The 24,657-nt window shown below is 40.3% G+C and overlaps 1 protein-coding gene across 1 annotated transcript in view; it reads right to left on the bottom strand.

The window, feature by feature from the left end:
• Positions 1-24,657, bottom strand: part of LOC137501276 (kielin/chordin-like protein) — a 445,080-nt gene that overhangs the window by 305,627 nt on the left and 114,796 nt on the right. Inside the window, exon 2 of the mRNA XM_068228210.1 lies at positions 12,805-12,926. Coding sequence (XP_068084311.1) covers positions 12,805-12,926 — 122 coding nt within the window. The remainder of the gene's footprint in view (positions 1-12,804; positions 12,927-24,657) is intronic.

Here is a 24,657-nt window from a genome sequence, read left to right as displayed (position 1 = left end):
CACAATTTGGTTCCTTTAGACCACCCATATAAAAAACCGGATGTTTCAGAGCTTGAGTCAGAAAGCTCATGGTTTAAAACCTGTCTGCATATAGTCCTACCACAGATCTTAGTTTTAATTAATACATTTGTTGTACTACCACCAACGTTAAACAAATTCTTTCTGTCATATGAATTTAGTTTTGACAAATATTGTAACTGTAGCGTTTGGATGTTGAACTCCTGTTGCCGGACTTTGGGGACAGAACTGAATATTGAGTGATCAATGTGACTGAATTAAGGGATGTAGTAATGTCAGTGGAAGCTGGATGCAGGTTTAAGTCAGTAGTTGAAGTAGAAGATATAGCAGAGGCAGTAGAGGCATAATGCACCAGAAGGGAAACTAAACAACCCGTATTCCGCAGCAGAGACATTACTACAATTAGGTGCAGAACAACCCATCATTATGTAATAAAAATCCACACAAACATAGCACTATTCTGTCCATGCACGCGGTAATTAAAGCAATACGTTCAATGTGACGAAGCGAGCGCTCGTAGGAGAAACTAGAGTTTGATCACGTGGCCCATTGCGCACGTATAAACCAAAATGGCGGCTAAGCATACCCATCTTATAGAGCCTTAGCCAGTACCAATGCTAATAGCTAGTCCAGCAGTGGGGAATTACGTGTGCTAGTCTTCATATCTCTCTCTCTCTCTCTCTCGATATATATATATAACATAAGAGTTTTTTCTGTACATTGCTCAGAATGAAGAAAGAATTATATTTCTGTATCGGTCGTGTTCACAGGAACAAGGAAGTGGACGTTTTAACTTTCCGTCATCTCTGTCTGCCTGTCCGTCTGTGTCTATCTGTCTGTCTGTCTGTCTGTCTGTCTGTCTGTCTGTATGTATGTATGTATTGAGCCCAACTGGCTCATAGCATTGTCTTTAAAATATTATAAATTACAAAAAGGTATAAGGGAATGAACTACAGTTTCATTCTAGGCCGGATGTGTGGCGCCATTTCGCTTGGGCATAAGTTCCACGTGTCAGGGTCATTTGATGACGCAATAGGAAGTACTGGAATATTCCGTGAGGTGTGTGATCAAGGTCTTCAGTTTTAAGTTGGCAGCACTTTCAAGCAGCGAATAGCAGCATAGCAAGTTTGAAATGATGGGGGAAAATTAAAGATGGATGCCGTACGAATGACCTCTAAAATAAATTAAATCCACTAAGGGATAAGGTGAAATCAATGTTAAACTTTTCCGAGAACAAGAATTAAAGACGGCATATTTCTAATAATTTATTGTAATAAATGAATGCAGGCATACGTGACGGGATATTACACCACTGTTGATGGGGTTCCCCGAGCTCGATACCCAGAAGCTCGTGTGCAGGAAGAAGACGCGTGCTGCTCAAGACACTCACTCTGCTACGGAAATTTGAACGGCTCGGACGTAAAGCGGATGGTGGTCAACGCGGACGAATAATCTTGAGCATTTCCTAGTCCATTAACTAATTGTCGATAGGATACGACAGGGTCCGATAGACTATATTTTCAACTGAATAACGACCGAAATCCGGGAAAATTTGGGAAAGTGATTTTACAATATTACTGTGATAAAGTAGAAAGACCAGAACGAGGTTGATTGCAAGGACGCTTCGCAGTGCCGCGTGTTAAACTCGTGAAAGAGGAGAGACAGAGTATTCGTTATTACTGTAAATAAGTGTTTTATGTGCTACAATAAGTTACTTATATATGTGTTTGTGTGTATTTGAGTGTATTAAGAACTGAAGCCGTGTGAGTTCATTAACGCCGCAAGAATGAAGAACCTGGTCATGAAGAAAGGCATTGGTTCACGTGTTAAGGCTGCCTATATAATGGCTTAAGTACATCATGGGGCCGACCTGAAACCATGAGGCTGTGGAGCTGAGTACGGAGCGTCGCCGAATCGATAAGTACCCTGATTCATTATATCTGGCATGTGCATGATTAGCTGTTAATAACTTGTAAATAAATTAATGCATGACAATTCGTTCATATTTTTTAAAATTTTACTGTAGCAAGAATAGTTAGATTTTTAGGGCGTAAATTTTCATACTGATGCCTAGGGGGGAGTGAATATTGTAAATAAGAGGCGTGTGTTGAATACGGTCTTCATAAATGATGAAATAATATGTGTGTGTAAATAATGATCTTCTATTACGTGTGAGAAATATGGTTTTCTTTAGTGCGCGATCTTCCGATAAATACCAGCGCGCGCGTGTATGTGTGTGTGTGTGAATATTTAAAGTGATTTAGGAGGCATCAGTGTAAGGTATAGTAAAAGGGAATAAATAGATTAACCTAGCATGTTGCATGACAGCAAGATCGTCGATGGAATTTCATTGACCAAAGATTCGAACCTTGGTTATTCCGGCACATTACAGTGAAATTTGAGAGTGTATGTCATCAGTAGGTTATGTGTATTGTTAACCAGTGAACGAAAAATGTGCTGTAGGGAATAGGTTTCATCGTATAATTTATCCGAGATGTAGTTAGTCCAGTGTCGAAGTAGGGCCTTTAAGACACAAAATGCCAGCAGCAGGGGTTGAACCAATGAGATTATGTAGCGCAATATATGAATAAATACCGGCATAGTGATATACGTGTTTCTTAATAATGGTGAGTGAGGAATGTAGAATTAAACACGTGAGATATGGAACAAATAAGATGCATTGAGAGTGTTATATGTAATTAGTTACTGTTCACACAGAAAGCAAGGATACGAAAGATGATTTGGAGGAAACATATGAGTTCATTAGAGGGGAGAGAGAGAATTATTAATTGGGTGCGGACAAGTTAAAATGCCGTGTTAATGAAGTGAGCAGGGCACTTGAGATAAGGTAGCAGCCCGTGCCGGCATGCTGTGCATTAGAGGAAGTCAGACAGTTTCGGCAGGGTCTCACAAGTAAAAATTTTTAGTCATTCATAAGATAGTTCTGTTTTGAGGAATTTAGGACAGCACATTGAAATGAAAAATAATAGATATATTTCGTGACAATTCATTGTGGCGAGTGGAATGATAGGTCACTGTAATGATGCCATGCTGAGGGTCGGAGTTCGATGCCCGGCCAAGGTCAATGGATGATGATTTTCCCTGTGATTATTTGGTTGAATGATGTTGTGTTTGTCTCAATGTTATATGTTCTACAGTGTGTTGAACAATGCAAATTCTGGTTTGCAGTTGTAATATTTCTTGTTAATGTGTGAATTCAGTTCACGTATGGTTGTTTGTACTTGTGACAATGAGATTCTGTCCCATTATTTGTAGAATCAGTGTAGGTTAAGTTGTGTATTACCATAGAAGTGTACGTTTCTTGCTACAGAGTAGGCATATGTTATACGTCTTATGAAAACAGCTGATTATGTATGTGCGGGATATTTATAGTTTTAATGAATCAGTGAAGTAAGTTAATTTATTTATGTCAGGGTTACTTTCGATTCGCGCGCGCGTTCCATATTATCAGCACTTATAGGAGTGGAGGATGTTATTGAGAAAGAATAAGTCAGATAATTTCGGACTCAAATAATATTGGGAATTATTTTATTTAATTGTTGAGACAAATAATTTAACGATTTAACCAATTTTGGGACTTAAGGATTATCAGATTTTGCAAATGTAATTGGATAATTTAATGATTTTAGAGGTAACGATTATAATAACATGATAGCCTCGAATTTAGTGGATAATAATAAATTTAATGAATTTAATTAATTGAAATGATGAGTTCATGAATTACACGGCGGATGTTGGATTTAATGAATTCATATAGCTTCATGAATTTCAGAATGGAAGAGTGTAATAAAGTAAATAATTTAATAATTTAATAATTACAATTACAAGGTTTATAACATAGTGATGGAATAATTTGAAAGTATGGAGAGTAAATACGGATTTATTGATTCAAAGAATAAATGGATGAAGTTTTGGTTTAATATTAACGATTTCAAAGGTCACTCTGACGAGCTAATGAATGTTATGATGGTAAATTATAATAACATTTTTTTATTATTAATAATTTTGAAATATGGTGGTAACCGAATATGATTGAAATTGAATTGAATTAAAATTGGAGGTATTGGAGTAGAGTTGGTAAATAAAATGAGATGTAATAGGAATCAAATCAAGTAATGTGTTTGTAAGAAAACCTGAATTTAGGATTCATGCTGTTGATACCTCATAGTCGGAGTTGACAAAATTTACAAACATTATTTTGGTAATTTACATTGTTGAATTCGTAACAAATGATGGCGTGAGGAGTGTCTCATAATAAATGATAATGAAATTTGAACCAAACTCAGATGAATCGAATGATGTAGAATGTGATGTACAAATATTTGGTCCGAAATTTTGTTGATTTGTATAGGGATAATGCTTTGCCAAAGTTTAGAATTTTCTTTCAATAAATCTGTGTTCGTAAAGGCTCTCATTCAGATCTCTTTATTTAATTATTTTTCTTCTCTTTTATCCTTCCTGCCTAATAATTTTTGAGGTTAGTTTATAATATCCGAAGATGTCTCTGTGGGTAGTACCCAGTCAGCGACCCTGTGATGTCTCAAGCCTGTGCCACATTTCAAAGGCTGGAAGGGTAAAGGGTGGAGTATGTATGTATGTATGCGCATTACGAAAAAAATGGCTGAAGATAATTGAACGAAAATCCCCATTTAAAGTCTGGGAATAAGGCACTACGATCCAGGCTATAAATAATTTTATTCATGCTGAGTGAAATGGTAGTTTAGGAGAAAGCAAGAATTCAGTTCTCAGAAATCTATGTTATAAGTGGTTCTATCGCGAAATACCAGGTACCTAACTAAAGTTATATACAATTAAATTTCCGATCATTTATGTCTTATACATTTTAATGCTATTTTGCTTTACGTCGCACCGACACAGTTAGGTCTTATGGCGACGATGGGACAGGAAAGGAAGGAAGTGGCCGTGGCCTTAATTAAGGTACAGCCCCAGCATTTGCCTGGTGTGAAAACGGGAAAACACGGAAAACTATCTTCAGGCCTGCCGACAGTGGGATTCGAACCCACTATCTCCCAGATGGGAGCTCACAGCTGCGCGATCCTAACCGCTCGGCCAACTCGTCCGGTTTATACATGTTTACCGTACCGACTCTGACAACTGAGATATTCATGAATTTCGATTCTTGTTGCCACTTCCACATCATCTCCGAACCACGAGAAAATGTGTGAACAGAATTTAATGAAAATCGTCATGTAAAGTGCGGGAATAAGGTACTACAGTTTAGATATTAAATAACGTTTTTCACGCTGGATGAAATGGTAGTTTAGGGGAAGATGCCTAACATTTAATTTTTTAAATACCTATCTTATTGGTCCTATCGAAAAGAGAATACAAATTCTGATCTTATATGTCTTAGCCTGTACAGTTTCACCATACCGACTATGATAATAGAAGAATTCATGGATTTATACTTCTCTTGCTTAATCCATATCAATGCCGAGCATTGCTAAAATCGAAATATTGTTTGATTGTGTCTTTCGTCAGGATTGTCTAGAGATGAAAAAGCACGTGGTCACTGGTCCGTATCGACAGGAAAATTGTGAAGATGATTATAAAAAAGAGAAAGAATGGTGAAGAAACGATCGCTTGAAGAATACGACGAGAGGAAGTCATGGAAGAAGAAAGGATGCTCCGATATTCCAGAGTCGGAAGCAAGCCTCTTCTGCTGCCACTCATCTCCGATGTATGGGACTACCACTGCGTCGCGAGTAAAACAGCGTGCCTGAATGTCGGCGGAAAGTAGATAAGTGTGTACCTGCTATATGATTGTGCTGTCAACACCGGATACTGCAGCTAGTTGAAAGTAAATGCACTTCTGGGGTCCCTGGACATCACCATGGCATCTTTCCTCTAAAAGGAATTCCACGTAAGTGTTGCATCTTTTCTACTTCCTCATCTCCTTATAAAGCTTGCATGAACACGTCTGGATTATTACCAGACACCTTTCCCGGTAACTGGGTCGTTTATGAACTAACTAGTTCATTTGAACGACTCGTTTATTTGAACTGGTACGAGTTCGTTCAAATATTTTGAATGAGTCGTTCACGCGAGCATACAGCATGTTAGAGGATCTAAGATCTAAGCGAGTACCATATATTTTGAAATGTACGTACTAGCTCGCGCCTCGTTCATTTGAACGACTTCGTTTATTGAACGAAGTGCCGCGAGGGCTGTTTCTGACATCACTTCCTCAACTACCTCGCTCATTTGAACTAGTTCGTTTGAACGACTCAAGGCTATGAACGGTACCGAATGAAATAATTCAAGCAAATGAACTAACTGGACCCTTCCCTACTGAAAACCATCAGGCCGAGAAAAACTTTGTGATTAAAGAGTGAGAGGTGAGTAAGTCGTCATGGAGGACTGGTGAGTGTCCAGGTGAGTCTGATGGAGGGAAGCGGCACCTACAGTCAATTATCCTTAAAGTTAGTCGCACTCTGTTTAGTCCTTTCCCAGTGGCCTCTACACAACTTATGGCGAAATGAGTCGTAGAGTGAAGGACGTGTTTCTTACCTACAATAATGAGAATGTTCTCGCGCCACAAGATACACTCTAGGGAACGTCTCCAATTATCCTAATGAATTGCGTCGTCGCCGTCTTCAGTACAAGGGGCGTGCTTTCTTTCTTTCACAGGGAGGAGATTGATCCAGAATAGCGGCCGTCTCCGAGATGGATCGAGTTCAACTTTTATGGCTCCCACGACATAAAGTGACGGAACGTGATCGAGTGGTATCCGCAGGGACTGACACATTTTATATTCTAAAAGGGATGAAATCAAATTTATAAATAAAATATCTATATAAAAATATAATTTTGCCTGTTCAATTTCAATTTTTGTGATTATCGTGGTCACGGACTTCTGTACCGGTGATGAATACATCAGTGTCTCATTAGAAGCAAATTAAGTGAGTTAAATAAAAACCACAGTTCCAGCCCTGAAGCAACTCAATGTTGAAAACATCCGAGGAATATGAGGTACGAATTTCAGGTAAATAGAATATAATAAAGTATGAGAATATATTCTTTATTCATTCCGAAAAAATTAAAGCCCTTTTCTTAATCATCGTTTTTCCGGTCGATTACATCAGTAGTTTGCCTTTTTCTAGCATTACGAGAGCTAATGTGAGTCAATGTATTGTTTCACTTAAGCACTACTACGAGCTTTAATTTAAAGTAGACCGGGCGAGTTGGCCGTGCGTGTAGAGGCGCGCGGCTGTGAGCTTGCATCCGGGAGATAGTAGGTTCGAATCCCACTATCGGCAGCCCTGAAGATGGTTTTCCGTGGTTTCCCATTTCACACCAGGCAAGTGCTGGGGCTGTACCTTAATTAAGGCCACGGCCGCTTCCTTCCAACTCCTAGGCCTTTCCTATCCCATCGTCGCCATAAGACCTATCTGTGTCGGTGCGACGTAAAGCCCCTAGCAAAACAATAAAAATAAAAAATAAAGTAGGTTGCTTTGGGCGAAACTCGGGTAAATTTTTGGCACTGAATGGTAATTTTACTGTTAAGCACTGGCAACCCTGGAAATAAACTTATAAATTCCTTACCACATGCGTAGTTCGCGTTACCCGGGTGAAGCACGGAATGACTTACTCAAGTTTGTCGGGTAACGCCAGCAGGTATCTCACTGGCTTCCTGTCCTCATCAACTTGATCGAAGGCCAAAGGGAAAGTAATAAGGGATTTACTGGATTTACGCACCATTAACTACTTTTACGGGTTTTGAAAATGCCGAGGTCCCGCAGGAATTCCTTTAGGTGACTGAGATTGTCTGAGCTCAGAAAGCCAGTGCTCAACCACCTAAGCTACGTATCCCAGTTATTCGAAAAGTAATTTGAGAGTAAAAGTTAAAATGGAGTCATCCCCCTATGGGTTGGGGGCGATAGTATAACAACCACGGTATCCTCTGCCTGTCGTAAGAGGTGACTAAGAGAGGCCTCAGGTGCTCTTAACTTGGAGGCGTATGTTATCAAACACGGGGCTCGTAGATGAGTCCTGGCATTGCTTCCACTTACTTGTGCCAGGCTCCTCACTTTCATCTATCCTATCCGACCTCCCTCGGTCAATTCTTGTTCTTTTCCGACCCCAACGGAATTAGAGCACTTGAGGCCTAGGGAGTCTTTCATTTTCACGCCCTTTGTGGCTCTTGTCTTTCTTTGCACGATACCTTCAGTTTTCGAAGTGACGGATCCCTTCCATTTTTTCTCTCCGATTAGTGTTAACAGAGGACGGTTGCCTACTTGTACAACAATCACCCCCACCAGCAACCGATATCGTGGTTAGCGGGATCGAGTGCGTTTGTGGGGAAAGAGTCACTATCTGAATGTTGGCCGGCAGGGTGTAACAAAATTTATAATTACTAGATTCTTTCTTTCTTTCTTTCTTTCTTTCTTAAACTGCTTACCTTCCAGAGTCAGTGTTTGCTTCGGACTCAGGGAGGAATCTCACCTCTACCGCCTCAAGAGCAGTGTCCTGGAGCGGGACACTTTAGTTTGGGGATTAAACTGTGAAGGAGGACCTTTGCCTCACCCAGGCGGCCTCACTTTCTATGCTGAACAGTGGCCTTGTGGAGGGATGGAAAGATTGAAAGGGATAGACAGAGAAGAGGGAAAGAAGCGGCCGTGGCATCAAATTAGGTACAATCCCAGCATTTGCCTGGAGGAGAAGTGGCAAACCACAGAAAACCTCTTCCAGGATGGCTAATGTGGGAATCGAACCCCCCTCTACTCATTTGACCTCCAGAGGCTGAGTCGACCTCGTTCCAGACCTCGTAGAACTTTTCAAACGCCGTGGCAAAGCCGGGAATCAAACCCAGACGTCCAGGAGTGGCAGGTAATCACGCTAACCACTACACCACGTAATCACTAGATTGAGTGCCGAAAGCCTGGATTCTTGCAGTGAGGACATATGACGCTGTTCATAAACAATAATGATCACCGCCACCTTAATATGGAGTCAAAATATGTTATTTTATTAATATTGAACAAATAATTTTGGCTAGGAAAGCAATGCTGTGAAGTAATGCATCAGCCTAATGAATTATTTCATGTAAACAAATACACAAACAAACGTGTGTCGTTAGAGACTGTGCTTATTTGTTTTGTCCTCATTAGCCGAGCGAGCGAGAGTAATTTTTGAGAAGTAATCCAGAACTTGTTTGCATTTGTGATTGTACCCTCTATTTCACTTCTGTACGATAAATTCTAGTCTGTACTCAACACCTAATCCTATGTCCGGCTCTATGGCTAAATGGTTAGCGTGCTGGCCTTTGGTCACAGGGGTCCCGGGTTCGATTCCCGGCAGGGTTGGGAATTTTAACCATCATTGGTAAATTTCCCTGGCACGGGGGCTGGGTGTATGTGTTGTCTTCATCATCGTTTCATCCTCATCACGACGCGCAGGTCGCCTACGGGAGTCAAATCAAAAGACCTGCATCTGGCGAGCCGAACCCGTCCTGGGATCTCCCGGCACTAAAAGCCATACGCCATTTCAATTTTACCTAATCCTATTGCTACCCTGTATCGTTTGATCTGCTGCATAGTTACGATTTGCAGGAATCCAAGACATGGAAATCAAAATTTGACAGTCATTGCTGTGAAAACGGATCTAGATGTAGGTCTTATTTACAACTGCGGGCACGATAGCTGTGTGATATTAACCTCACAACTGGAAAATATCGTGCTGGCAATGATCACTTATGATAATGAAGTAGACTTAATACAATTCCGTCATGTACTGTACAAAGGCACAAATTTCTTAATACCTGAATACTGCGATTCACAGTGGATTGAACGCTACATTAAAACATGATACCATCACATGGAAATTTACACAATTTACAACTTACAGAATGCTTGAGTTTCTTGAAGCATCTTACACTTTTGGGAGAAGGCTCTACGAAAGCTGCAGCTAATGAATTCCAAACATCAATTCATCGATTCCCGAATGAATATTTACCATAGTTAGTATTGTGCGATCTACTTTATGTGGACGATATGTTCTACTTACAAACATGGACAAAAGTATTCACACCCCTAGCCATCCAGTACAAAATGCTTTATTGCTGGACCAATACGGAGTAAAGGTCAAAATTACAAATCGAAACGTACAGCTTGTACAGTAGCGGTCATTACAAAGCAAAAAATAAACGTTTGGGTTTGTAATTTTGACCTGTACTCCGTATTGCTCCAGCAATAAAGCATTTTGTTTTGGATGGGTTGGGGTATGAATACTTTTGTCCATGTCTGTATGTAACATGGCTCTTCTATTCGAATGTTCATCTCACCCCAAGCTGGCTTGTTTATACAGGCATTATATGTATAGCATAACCGTGTTCGATTCCTTCTAGACACCAGCGTCTCCCATCCAAATTTTTCTGTCAAACTTATCACACTACTTCTGGGATTGAAATCATTCAGCAAGAGTCTTTCAGCATTTCGCTGTACCATCTCAAGTCCCGTTTGGTACGGATCCCATACGACTGTTCCATATTTCAGTACTGGCTTAATGGGTGAAATTCTTACCATATTATCATTAAAGTTGAAGTGATTCGAATCCGAGTCCAATAAATGTAGCAAATAGCAACCCGCTTCCTCTTCGCTAGTTTCTTCTTGGGAATCGTGCCCAGTAAGATGATATTTAATGTGCACGATGAGGGTGGAAATAACTCTGTGCGGGTGGTGAAGCTGCTATGCCCGCGACAGATCACTGTGTGGTAGAGAGGAATGCACATTAATTTCCACGTGTCTGCCATTTGATCGCATTATTTACGTCGAGTTTAAAGTAGCGATCTCTGATCACTGCTCGAAGTGACAGCCATCACGAGTGCTTGTTCACTGTACAAAGCGAGCCATTTACGTCACAGGCCGCGGTGAAGTAGATACATAGCAGAATATTGGGTTCCAGCAGTCCGGTAGTAAATACACGATTGAGTTGTAACTATAACGGTAGTACAGTGAAAGTGGGTTACCCGCCAGAAAATATAGCAGACAAATTCGTATCTCGAAAATAATAAATTATAATTTCGGGTGGCTATTTCTAGCCGAGTGCAGCCCTTGTAAGGCAGACCCTCCGATATGTAGGTAACTGCATGTTATTGTGGTGGAGGATAGTGTTATGTGAGGTGTGTGAGTTGCAGGATGTTGGGGACAGCACAAAGACCCAGCCCCCCGAGCCACTGTAATTAACCAATGAAGGTTAAAATCCCAACCCAGCCGGGAATCGAACCCGGGACCCTCTGAACCGAAGGCCAGTACGCTGACCATTCAGCTGACGAGTCGGACACCTCGAAAGTAATCCCACTGGGAGATGAAACGTCAGTCCCATTTTTAATGATGAGAATGAGTACAAAAAGTCTGGATTCAATTTCAGACCTCTTCGCAATATTCACGTGAAGTTAGGGCATATGACGATGTTGTTGGTGGAATAAAATTCTTGATAAATTCAAAGACTGAGTAGCAATTAGAAATGCCTGACATAAAACGGCCCCTTTCACTAGCATCAACAGCACGAGAGTCAGACATTTCTCCAGCAAGTGACTGTATCTCCACAATCGTCCACTTATGCCGACATGGACTTTGCTCATTTATAATTACTGCTGAGTGTTTGTGTCGCAAGTAAAGAATTTAAGCCCTATTCAATTCACTTTTTCTCTGACTCTTGTCATTTCACTGGTAATAGAATAGTCGTAAAGGGTGCTTACAAACTATTTAGCTGTTATTCCATTAGGCTTTACGTCGCATAGCGACCGCAGAGAGCTAGGAGTGGGAAGGAAGCGACCTACACGCCGTGATGAGGATGAAACAGCGATGAACACGACACATACACCGAGCCCCGTGCCTGCGAAATTAACCAATGATGGTTAAAATTCCCGGCCCTGCCGACATTCAAACCCGAGACCCCTGTGACGAAAGGCCAGCACGCTAACAATTCAGCCATGAAGCCGGACAGTCACACAGTGTTAGATCTGGAGAACGAGTGAGAAATAGACCAGCAATGATCACTCTGTTTGCAAGAAGGGAATCTTCTGCTGTATGAGTAGGAGTTGAATTTTGCTGAAACCACTCACGCGATTTTGCTTCTTCGGTTAACGGCGTCAAAATTTTATCTTTGTACCTCTCTACATTTACTGTCGTCTCGACAAAATAGGCCCAATTATTCGCCTTGCTCTAACAGCACACCAAACACCAATCTTCGTATTACAATGAAGGACTTCATAAACACCATTACGATTTTCTGCACACCAACAGCGAGAGTTATGACTGTTCACACGATCATTAAGATGAAACCAGAACTTTTACATGCGAAAATGATAACTGTCTCACTATGTTAACAGCTGAGATTCAGACTGGCGACTCATGCTTGCCAGGTCGAACACGTGCACATTGCTTGCGCGCCTCCCATACTACAGCTTAGGTATCGAAGAGTAAAAACGCTTCTTCCACGGTTTTAGTTTATATGAGAGACCCTGTATGGACAGTCTCCTGAAGGCAGAAGACGACTTGATTGCTTGGCGATGGTTTAATTTGAACTCCTCTCAGCTCTTGAGATCTGAGCTCAATACACTAAAGATACCCATCTCAAAATCAACCATGTGAACCTGGTAAGTTAAACAAAGAAGAAGAAGAAGAATAAGAAGAATCTCTTTATATATTCATTTGTTCTAATTAAGCTGCTACAGATTTACACTCTCTTTGCTCAGTTCTTTAGATCTCCTTGTATATTCAGGCGAACAGCCTCTCTACTCACCTGTTGACCGTGCATGAACTGGACCCCCGCCACAGTGCATGGCTCGGGGTTGCTCTGGTTCGCTCCTTCAGGTGACTCCTCTAACTGAAGCTCGATCCCAGGGGGCAGGCCCGTCGTAGGAGCTGAAACACACAAACAAAATGCATACCTCAAGAGATTTGGTTTAAGTAACAAGGTGTTATGCCCTTACAAGGTGTTCCCTGTGTATATCAGATAGGAGAAGTATGGACTTCTTCGACATCATAGGATTTCCAAATGGCATGTACATTTTGTCCAAAATATTAAATACTTCCCAAAAGAGGGTCAGTTTTCCTCGGTGTCCATGTCTTGTTCTGGTCTGAAGGATTGGGTTCAAAATAAAGATACGGTGAACTTCCTTCACAAGGTCTGTTATGTCCGTTGTTTTCTTAACGACAAATGTACCAGAGAGCATTAGGACCTTGCGTATAGATCTTGTAAGACTACAATCAAGTCTAAGAGGTTGAGATCCAGAACTGAGTTGTCATGTGCTCGTACCATCGCAGTCGAACCTGTAGCATTTTATTGACGATCGGCACCACCCCAAATATCCTATGACTATCTTGAACAGCAACACGATGCAACCGCCTTCGTCCCGGTGGCAATTCACATAACATGTAACATTTTTTCCATGGAATTTGAAGTTTAGGTAGAGTGGTGTCTTTCTATTAAAGAGGAATCGCGTAACTTGCCGGCAATTGGTCCTGGTTCCATTCACCCTGTGTCGTGCGTCAGATAAAGTACAATATAGATACAGATACGGATAGAGTTCCAAATATTTGAATTCAGTTATTTTGTTGAGTTCGTGCTGTCAACTTTATAACCAGTGCCCTGTTCGGTTCATTCTAAATAATATGGAGTTGGAGGGGGGGGGGCGAATTTCATCTTCGCACCTAATTTCGGCCCCATAAGGATTTCCAGTTTGCACGGTTGGTATCTAATTTTAGCAGCGCACACGCGTAGCAGAATCCCGTTGTCTTGTTGTGAGAGTTTGTTATGTGCACCACGTTTAGTTTCCGTGTACAAGGAAGATTCGTTTTCAATTCTGAGCTGAGTTAGAGCAACATTCAAATTAAGAGCCTGTTATTCCTAGAGTGAGCACTGATATGTGTATGAAATACTGAACTGCATTTCAGTCGTGTGGTGTAGTTCCTGGCGCGTAAGCGCTACAGTGAGATGGTTAGCGTGAGTTTTTTAATAAATTAGAGAATATTCGTAATTTCGTCCCCTTTCATTTTATTTGTTATTTATGAACTTTATTATTATTCTGAGATGGGAAACGCAAGCCATGGGATAAGAAGGCTATTATAAAGTATATTAAGGCAGTGAGGGACAAAATAATCTGCGACAAACGTGCAAACAAAGCGTTTAAAATCCCACGAGCAACGCGGAAGGACTATGTTAAAAGGAATACCAAGAAAATATTTTTCATAAATGGTTTTCAAGTGATTCGTTATAGGGAAAGTGGTATGGTTTGCTATTGGTTTTACGTCGCACCGACACAGATAGGTCTTATGAAAACGATGCGAGAGGAAATGGGCCGTGGCTTTAATTAAGGTACACCCCCAGCATTTGCCTGGTGTGAAAATGAGAAACCACGGAAAACCATCTTCAGGGCTGCTGACAGTGGGGTTTGAACCCACTATCTCCCTGATGCAAGCTCACAGCTGCGTGGCCCTAACCACACGGGCCAACTCGCCCAGTGGTAAGGTTAGAAAGGACAAATATAGACTTTTCATAGATATGGTGGAGGGGACGAAATAACGAACACATTTTTGGAAGTTTAGATTTTTTAGTGTTTGTGTTTATATCAAATATTGACTACTTCACATTATAACAGTTTCATTGAATATTGCCCGTACGTTGGGAATATATTCAGTAACATATCTACCAATTTCTAGCCTTGTCCGTAATATTTCCAAATTTCTACAAGACTAAATCTGCTCAGGAAACTAATTATAGGCTTACCTTCATTCCCGTAAATTAGGTAGAGGTCCATACTCGTCCAATTGTGTTTTCCAGCTTTGCACCAACTGTTGGAATCGTTGGCGAGATTTACAGGTGACCAGGATATCATCGGCAAAGTCAGAGTCCAAGGATGAGGTGTATGAATCTTTTTACTGATGGTGTCGAGAGAAAGAATAAACAGTAGTGGAAACAAGGCTCGGCTTGATGACACTGACATTGATACCAAACAATTTTGATCCACCTACGGCACATGGAATATAGCTCATGATATTTATGTACAGGAGCCGAACCCAATGAACGTAGCTTCGGGTGCACAACTTAACCTCAGCGCTCCAGATGAGGTCATGCAGTATACGGATTAATACTCTTTCTAGATCTAGGAACGCAGTGTGGATTATCATCTTCTCCTCGTCGGGTGTTCGATTAGATTGCCGGTTTTCCTTTTACGAAGTTTTGGCGGGTTTGGTGAAATTTGAACGATGATCCGGAGACCCGCGACTTTATTTTGTGACATATAAGGATGATCGGTCGATAGCTGAAAAAGTGCCAGATGTCGCCCTTATTTTTCCAAATTGAGATGGTAATATCATAGAGCCAAGTGGGTGGAGCTACATCTTCCTCAACGATCTTCTTGGGCATATCAACCAGGAACTGGGCACCTTATGGTCCTACTAACTTCCTGAAATCAGCTGGCATGCTATCCGGACCTGTAACCTTTGTGCTTTTCACTTTATTGATGGCAACATTGATAATAACAGGGGCTGTGTCATAAAATGCTCTGATGTCGGTACTGGTGGACACAGTACGATCCACCAAAGCCATGTGGTAAATACGGTGCAGTTTACTCTCCTTAGTGGCTCGTAGGCGGCCGGACCATTGTGACTAACACTGATGGACTGTGGACACATTGCTCCAATATCGTGGAACTAGCATGCGCCTTCTCGTAGCCTTGTTCGAACTCAGTAGACTGCTGAAACTGCCTTTCTACGTCTCCTTGAAAGCATGTTTGGCTCACACTTACCTCATAACGTCAACACCTGACGATGACTAACGCTCATGAAGTGTACAGTGCGTATTTAAAGCAAACGTCACTTGGAAGATCATAGTCAACTAGCACCACTCTACATCGACTGGCGTGTACATTTCAGTAGGTGTCATCTTTCAGATATGCAGACATGCCCCCCGAATTTCGTTTATTTAGCACCACTCCCTTTCGTTATTGGGATTTAATTTTCCACCAGTGCAGATATTTCTGTCTGACAATAAAGCTGACTCCATATCGGTTTTGCATCATTCCATAGTAGTAGAGTTTATATCCATCCCCCTTGTTTCTTGGACGCAGGTGGTTGGTCAGTTCTTCAAGATGTCGGCAAGTTCGCGGCTGCGGCTCATGGAAGTTCCGAATTTGTTGGACTCATTCCATTAGCCAACTCTGTCCTTGAGTAGGTAGCCCTTGTCCACTTTTCGTACCATTCGGGTAAAGATAATATGCTTCGCTTAAAGCAGGGTACGCTGTAACAATTCGTATGCTCATGTGACCTTTTCTAAATTCACAATCACTCTCTCACTAATATAACTCAATATTAAAACCCCTGAAAGGTGCCTTTCGTTAAGAAGGGAGGCCTTCCTCCCAAACCCCCACCCCACCCGCTAATAGCTCTCCGATTCAAAATTAAATTTCAATGTCTTAGTGCAGAGGTTTTTTTTTTTGTCTAACGGGAGGCGATTACCTCTCCTCTGCCAGATTGATTTTCCCCCACCAGTGCAAAACCAGAGTTTCTCCGACTCATCGGCACTTCTCGGAAACAGATGAGTAATGGAGCATAGCTTTCGCCCTGGGACTCTCAGATACTCGCCCTCGAAAAAACAGAAACGAAAAAGAAAAAACAAATGTTTAGTATGTGACAGAACTGTAGACCAAACGGCTTGTCACTGAACCTGAAGCTGGTGCACACTATAGACACTGCGAGCAGAAATTCAGGCCGCTTCCAAGATGAATCACTTATCCGGGCAGGCTCCCACTGGTATTCTGTCTACCGTACTTTTCACTTTGTTTATCCTTGTTTTTAAACTTGTAGAACTACTGTAAAAGGACCATAGAAAGTGCTGTCTAAGCGTCATAAATATTGCTATTGTTGTCCTTTCTAAACAAGATGCAGCTTCCAGCTTCTGCGAAGAAATGTCCTGGGATATGTTTACCTCTCCCTTCGCCAGTAGCTGAAAGGTCATAAGAGGTTTACCGATTGTTAATAGTCGGAGGGAGAGGTTATAAAACTAATTCACACTCGTACATATTCTCTGCTTCACGGAAAATGATGGGTATGCTTTTGGACTTACAGGACGAGAGAGAGAGTACAGATTGCTTGGTTACTCCGTACATAGTCGCCATTTACAAGGAAACCCTATCGTATATTTAGCACCTGTTTTCGGGTGTCAAATGTTTGCTCATTTGAGTACCGTATAGACAGAGTGAGCTGCGGGAAGCCGAGGCCAGGGAAGTAAAGAGCGTGGCTGATGGACTTGCAAGCCGCCGCGCCTCTACCTGCTTCCCGCCGCTCATTGTTGTGCATGCGCTAACATTGATACCCCCAAACCGGTACTAAATACATTATTGGGAATCTAATTTTGATATAGCTGAATAAAACATTCCTATCGAAGTCGTCGCACCAAATCTCAATCAGATCAGGGACTTACAGATGCTACGGGCTTTACGTCGCACCGACACAGATAGGAAAGGCCTAAGAGTTGGAAGTAAGCGGCCGTAGCCTTAATTAAGTCCGAGCATTTGCCTGGTGTGAAAATGGAAAACCACGGAAAACCATCTTTAGGGCTGCCGACAGTGGGATCCGAACCCACGATCTCCCGGATGAAAGCTCACAGCAGCGCGCCTCTACGCGCACGGCCAACTCGCCAGTACTTACAGATGAAAGGGTTTTCTTTTGAATTGCCTCTTGCGACATGCAGGTGGTGTAGATGATGCATCCTCTGATAAAGAGTTCCGATTAATGGAAAGAAAATCAGTGTATCTACTAAAGAATGGCACGGCTCAGGAAATTCGAAAAAATGAAAGACATTCTAGAGCTCGTAAATATAATAATAACCTAATTACCGTATTAAAAGAGTTTACTACAAACAGCTTTTTCAAATCCATCCGTCCGTGCTACACGATTGATCTGCTTCATTTTTGTTTTGTTCTCTCCGGAATTACCTGGTGGAGAATCATGACACATAGCCAATTTCCCAAGTTCAGACAACTGTGAGCTTTCATAAAATTAAATCATTAAATGATCACTTCAGTAATTGCAGGCGAAGGCTTACCCTTACCCGCAATACTTAGTAGGTAATATTTTGATATATGTGATTTTCATGCTTAGCAGCCATGTTTGATTACTACCTGTCATGCCAGAGAGTATACTGCACCCACTGAATTAAGCCTCATTTCATTATAATGTATTTTTAGTGGATATCATATGTGAATCATTTCCACACAGCAGAATTCTGCCATTCTCAAAGACCAACAAGGAGTATATTTAAGCTACACGTTCTGTTGTGGGCATTAAAACAATTATCTCGAGGACAATACTTCACCACCACGCCAAACCTAGGGCAGAATTGAGGTCATCGTCCGCTGTTTGTAAGAGAGAGACTCACGGAGAGATCGAAATACCTACCGGAATCCCCTTTAAAATGGAATGGAATCATCCAAACTGTCATGTCTCAAAACGTCTCAGCCAATCACCGGCCACTATTCTGAGTATTTCAAAAGTAGCGCTCTATAGTATTCACTCATTCTAAGGTATCCAACGGTAGTTACTGATGTTTTTGTGGAAATTATACTCCGATTTATATCTTTTCAATAGTGAGTGAAGAAAATTTATCAGATGTGTGGGCGAAAATTAATAAAAGGGAGAATGCGTAATAATATAAGGGAGAGTGAGTATGCCCGCTACTTCTAAACTTCACCCTACAGTCCGGCAGGAAAAATATTCCTACCGAAGCCATCACAATTATGTAAAAATCTGTGATTAATTTTGCAATCTCAATATGATATCGGAATTACCGCCAATTTATGTGTTATAAGAGATATTAATGAAGTGACAAATGGTGGTGCATAAATAAAAGACGCTCCGCGCAGATACCAGGAGCTGCAAACAGACGCTAAGTCAGGAAGGACACTCGTTCTTTGGAAATCGTGAGAAGAAGACGTGAAGTGAAAACGCTCGTGTACAGTATTATAGTCAGGGGACACTTTAAAATATTTGTGCAGTATGTAAAGCATTGAATAAGTTCATGTGCTTGTATAATGACATTGTAATTGATCTGAGACAAATATTACGAGCAAGTAGAGGAACATTTATTCATTAAGATATGATAAGAATTGACAGTAACATTAATTTCATTGTACATCACTTCAATATACTTACCAACAGCAGGCAGCTTGTAAGAGAGGGAACTTTGTCAATGGCGATCAGACAGCAAACCAGTTGGTGAGGAAATAACTTTCATTTTCAATAATGGCGACCACACAATTAGCGAACGAATAGTAAACAAACAGTTGTACTACAAGGAGGCCATTACGAGAGGGGTGACTAACATTTGTAACAGGATTAACGGAACTTCGCCGAGAGCAGGTAGCCGGTGAAATATATTCTCCAGACAAACAGTAGTCCAGCTTACAAATATTCACCACGCAGGATATTTCAACTCGTGTGAAAAACATACGATCTGTGATAGGAGGAAAAATGTATACAGATAATTTAAATATAAAGTGTTAAATCAGGTAATAAAGTGTGTTTGAGTAATAAGGCAGCAAGAGATTGTGAACGTGTGAAATTTGTTATCAACGCCATGAATGGATACGTCTATATTGTGCTAATGTGTGAAACCAACGCCAATATGTTCTAATTCAACAACGACGGACGCCCTTGGTGCGGGCAAAATATGATGGCAACAATGTGAGTAGACCAATTATGATGACAAATCTAATACGTAGTTTACTATTTATTTAGGCGAGTTACGCGAGTTGTCATTTAGATGTTTAGTCGTTGTACTTTATTCTAACGTATAGCACAGAGGATATCTTTAGATAGAATGGTTTTGTTCACGCACAATGGTATCAGTACTATATATTTTATTATTATTATTATTATTATTATTATTATTATTATTATTATTATTATTATTATTATTATTATTATTATTATCAGTTTCTCTAATTTGGATTGATGTTAAGGCCTGCATTAAATCTAAATTAGAGGCCGTTAGAAGGAATTTTGCGAGATTGCACGTTATAAAATCACATTTTGCAGTTTTAATGAAACACACAATTAGTGATAAAATTTTGCCATGACAGTTTCCAATATATTTCGTCAAACAGAATATGCTTCATCTGAATAATAGAAACATGGACAGGTGAGGATAAATGAAATTTTCAATAGGCGGTATTTGATATTGAGCACCGTCTAATAATTTTATTAATGAGTAGATCAGTGGAGTTATTATAAATATTGCAAGATAGCGATTTGAAGCAGCCAATTGGGAAGTGAAAAATGATGTACTGAAGTAGTATGGAAATTGGATACAGGAAAACGATGTTGTGTTATAAGGCTTTAGTTGTAAAGAGAGAATGATAAAATTGATAAGTTGATATGCACTGTAGATAAACATTCTCCAGGATAATGAGAGGAGAATAAAATATGCCAGCCGCGGAGCTGAAGAGAAAGGATTCCAGCCAAGAGCTGATGTAATGTAATTTAAGAATATCCTAGCCGTTAGAGCTGAGATGATAAATGCCGGCAGTGTGTGCCGAGGATGTAATGTAACTGAACGGGAGGACAAGTCTCCTAGTGTAGTTGAGGTGCATAATATAATTTGTGATTATCACAAATTAAAAATATAAGGCAACATGACACACCATCGTTAACCAACGTAATTATACGTAAGCCATAGAAATTGATTATGGTTAATATTTATGGATGTAATCTGAAACCCCAATTGACATGCGAAGATCGTGTTACAGTAATTTTACTTATGATTTTATATTTAATTTGATATTTGGTAAGTCAGGATTACTACACATTTCCAGCACTTTGTTTTATTGCAAATGGATTCTTGTTTAATTCATTCCTGAGTATTATATATTTATTTATCACTGTCCAGTATCAATGAAGCCATGGAGAATCGTCTGCATTCAGAGATTGATAATCATTGGACTCTGAGCAGAATGACCTTGGTGTATTATGTAACGGTGCAATCTGAGGGCAATTATATTTTTATTTATAAACTTGATAATGCGTGTGTGAATAAAAATTCGTGTAAATAATGCGAACATAGGTAGGATTTAGGATGTCATTTGTTTTTCAGCCATGATGGTTATTTTTCTTCGTGTTTATGAGTATAATTAAAAATATTCCTCTGTGACTATAGTGTAACATAGTTATTTTCATTAATTTTTCTTTTAATTTTAGTGAGGTAATCACCACACTCGTTCATGTTAGGGGAATGATAGCTCGCGTAACAATAGGAAAACAACGTAATAGACTTACTATTTATTCTCACACTACAATGCACAACAGGATTATAGGAGTTATTGAACTAAAAACTTGATGAATAAATTATATTTTGTTACTAATTATACGTCGAATCCATGATTAATGAATAATTAATGTTTGTAAAAGTAAATCTTTGAGAATATTCAAATAGGATTTTATAGATCGCACATTGTTGTGGAAACAGTAATATTGATGTTAAAAATAAAGTTCAGTAATTTCCAAGTTCTTAGTAATAACAGTTTCGGAAACCTATTGTCAAATGATGGAAAGTTACACAGTGATTTTATTTGATTTGATTTTTATATGTTATATTCATTATTTATAATGAAAATTTACCATATTTAAATAATAGGCAAAGTTTAAGGAGAAATGACTCCATAATTATCATTGGAGTGTTCTAAGGTGTTGAAAACTTAATAACCCATGCTGTAAAATTATAAATTTATTATTATACAACAATTGGTGACATTAGTGTCAGTCACGTAATTTAACTGGTATTTATTAAGCCAGTGTAAGACACTTGAGATCATTGATGATCATAATATTAATTAGTGCATTCTCAAGTATAAGATGATTTAATAAGATGATAGTAAATTAATTCATTGGATATTAAAGTTCTTCATAATTTAATTAATTAATTAATTTCATTAAAATTGTTTTGAATCTTTTAATAAGGTCGGTAAAAGCTTGTTAGTTTGCATTTGAACGAATATTAGACACGTTTGCAACTAAATAATTTATGTTTACATTTCATTTTATTAAGCCGTCAATAATGATAATTATGTTTACTTTGATTAATAAAGATTTATTACATTTAAAAATCAGTCTGAGTCATGAGATTTATTTAGTAGGCAGTATAGATAGCCTGTAGTTAGACACTCCTTGATATAACCCTGAAGGCGACGAAGAACTGATCACCAATGAGACAGAATCTCCAACAGCGGTTAGTATATTTTTTACAGCAGCCGGGGCAAGAATCAAGAGAAATTACCGCAGCTCTACCGACAAAAGGGTGCAATACACTTCATCTGATCACGGAAGAATGTTATTCCCTGCTAGATATTTTTAATTCCCTAACCTTTCCTAGCTTCCAAATAATTTAGATGCTACTGACAATAAAAAACTACGTACAAATAGATCCCATCATGACATACGTCCTAGACATCTGAGAGCACCTGTCGAAGGATAACCGAGCTACACTAGAAAGAGTGAAGGCCATGAATCTTCAAAATGTTCTCTGCCTGGCAAAAACGCTCCTTTGAGACTAACCTATGAGCTCACAAGACAACCCTTCTATATAGAAATACTGCGGTTAAAAATATAATTGGCTTCTACGACACAATACCAAGCTTTACATCAAGAATAGCAGGATATCGATAGACTTTTTACCAAACGGACGACATCACGATGTCGGGGTGGATGAATTCTGACTGCGAACTGCGGCATAACGCGCTTCTTATTAGATGTGGATACTGTAATACCATTGAAATGGGGCAGGCAAAACAATATGACTAAGACAGACATATCAAGGCGAGTTATCCAATCTATTTGTAACGAATGTTGCGGAGCAGCAGGGATCCTCTAGTCTATACATTATTATTATCGAGCCTTTAGTATAGAAGTACCATCATTGTGTCTTATTCCAAGGCCCTGGGCTCGTTTTCTGACCTGTTCAAGGATTTTAATTCTGGACAGAGGAGATAGAACGGGGTTCACTTGATAAGCGACACGAGAGCGCACAGTGAGAAGATGACGCCACTGCCCTAGTACTGGTTGCCATGGTTACAATGATGTCGGCAAACTGATGTCATGAATTCAAGATAGACATAAAGCCTGCGTGGCTCAGGAGGTAGCACGCCGGCGTCTCACCGCTCGTTTCCGTGGTTCAAATCCCGGTCACTTCTTGTGAGATTTGTGCTGAACGAAGCAGAGGCGGGACAGGTTTTACTCCAGGCACTCCTGCTTTCCTTGTCATCTTCCATTCCAGCAATACTCCCCAATATTATTTCATCTGTCAGTCATAAATCATGGGAAGCAGAGAATTGCTAGTTGGTTTACGTCGCACCGACACAGATAGGTCTTATGGCGACGATGGGATAGGAAAATGGCTCGAAGTGGGAGGGAAGCGGCTGTGGACTTAATTAAGGTACAGTCCCATCATTTGCCTGGTGTGATGATGGGAAACCACGGAAAACCATTTTCAGGGCTGCCGACAGTGGGGTTCGAGCCTACTATCTCCCGAATACTGGATACTGACCAGAGAACTGTGACAGGCTTCGGAAGCCGGCACAGTTCCTGTCCTCGCCGCTAGATGGAGGCTTTAAACAAGATTTGAGACCACACCATATATAAAATTGTTGGAAAATTCGAATTACATCCATATTCAGCGTTTAGAAAAAGTATTTGTCTTCGTATTGGACGCTATGTCCTAAGAGGACATAGGCATAAGCAGAAACAGAACGGAACTTCCCGTGCTTGGAAACATACTGCTGAGGGGAGTACAGACGTTAAAGCGCCACATTACATGCACTGAATGCAAACTTGCGCGAGCAGTTCGAGGAGTTATTGTGCAGCACGACAATACGGGAGGAGAATTCACGAAGCACTGCGCTGTATCACCCCCTCCCTTCCAGCTAAAACACAATGCAGTTTTCCCTCAAGCATTTTAGGACTAACCTACACAGCGGAACGTGCTGGTGTATGTCTGACAACCTGTTTGTGCTACATTCGATTGTTGTTTTGGGCTTAGAACACCAGAGAAAGAGTTCTTATCCAAACTTCTATGCAGTTTCATCTTGCGTATAAATTGTACGACTGTTTGTAGTAGAGTATAGGAGTGCAGGGATCCAACTACGTATTTTTTGGGAAGAAAAATGTACAATAGTGCTGGAATGAAAAACAATACAATTAATGTATAGAGATCCGTAGATTAGGATGAATTAGTTATACTCAGTAATGGACGATGATAGGAACAATACTAAACGTATTGTTGACTTGATAAGTGGTTTACGTGGCGACTGAACACGGCATCGGTGCATGTACGACTCCTGGTAGTGCAAGTGGCTCGATTGTGGTCGAATGTAGCACGCATGAACGACAGAAACTATTGGCCAGGTGCTGACTTTAGATCGAAGTTCAAATCAACACCAAGTAAATGGTACTCGTTCTCGCTAGCTTGCATTCTATCAGCAACATGTAGTCCGGCTCCATGCCTAAATGGTTAGCGTGCTGGTCTTTGGTCACAGAGGTCCCGGGTTCGATTCCCGGCAGGGTCGGGAATTTTAACCATAATTGGTTAATTTCGCTGACACGGGGG

Source organism: Anabrus simplex, chromosome 6 (assembly GCF_040414725.1).
Source record: "Anabrus simplex isolate iqAnaSimp1 chromosome 6, ASM4041472v1, whole genome shotgun sequence".
Taxonomy (NCBI): domain Eukaryota; kingdom Metazoa; phylum Arthropoda; class Insecta; order Orthoptera; family Tettigoniidae; genus Anabrus; species Anabrus simplex.
The sequence above is the reverse complement of the archived record's forward strand: the minus strand, read 5'-3'. Positions and strand labels throughout refer to the sequence as shown.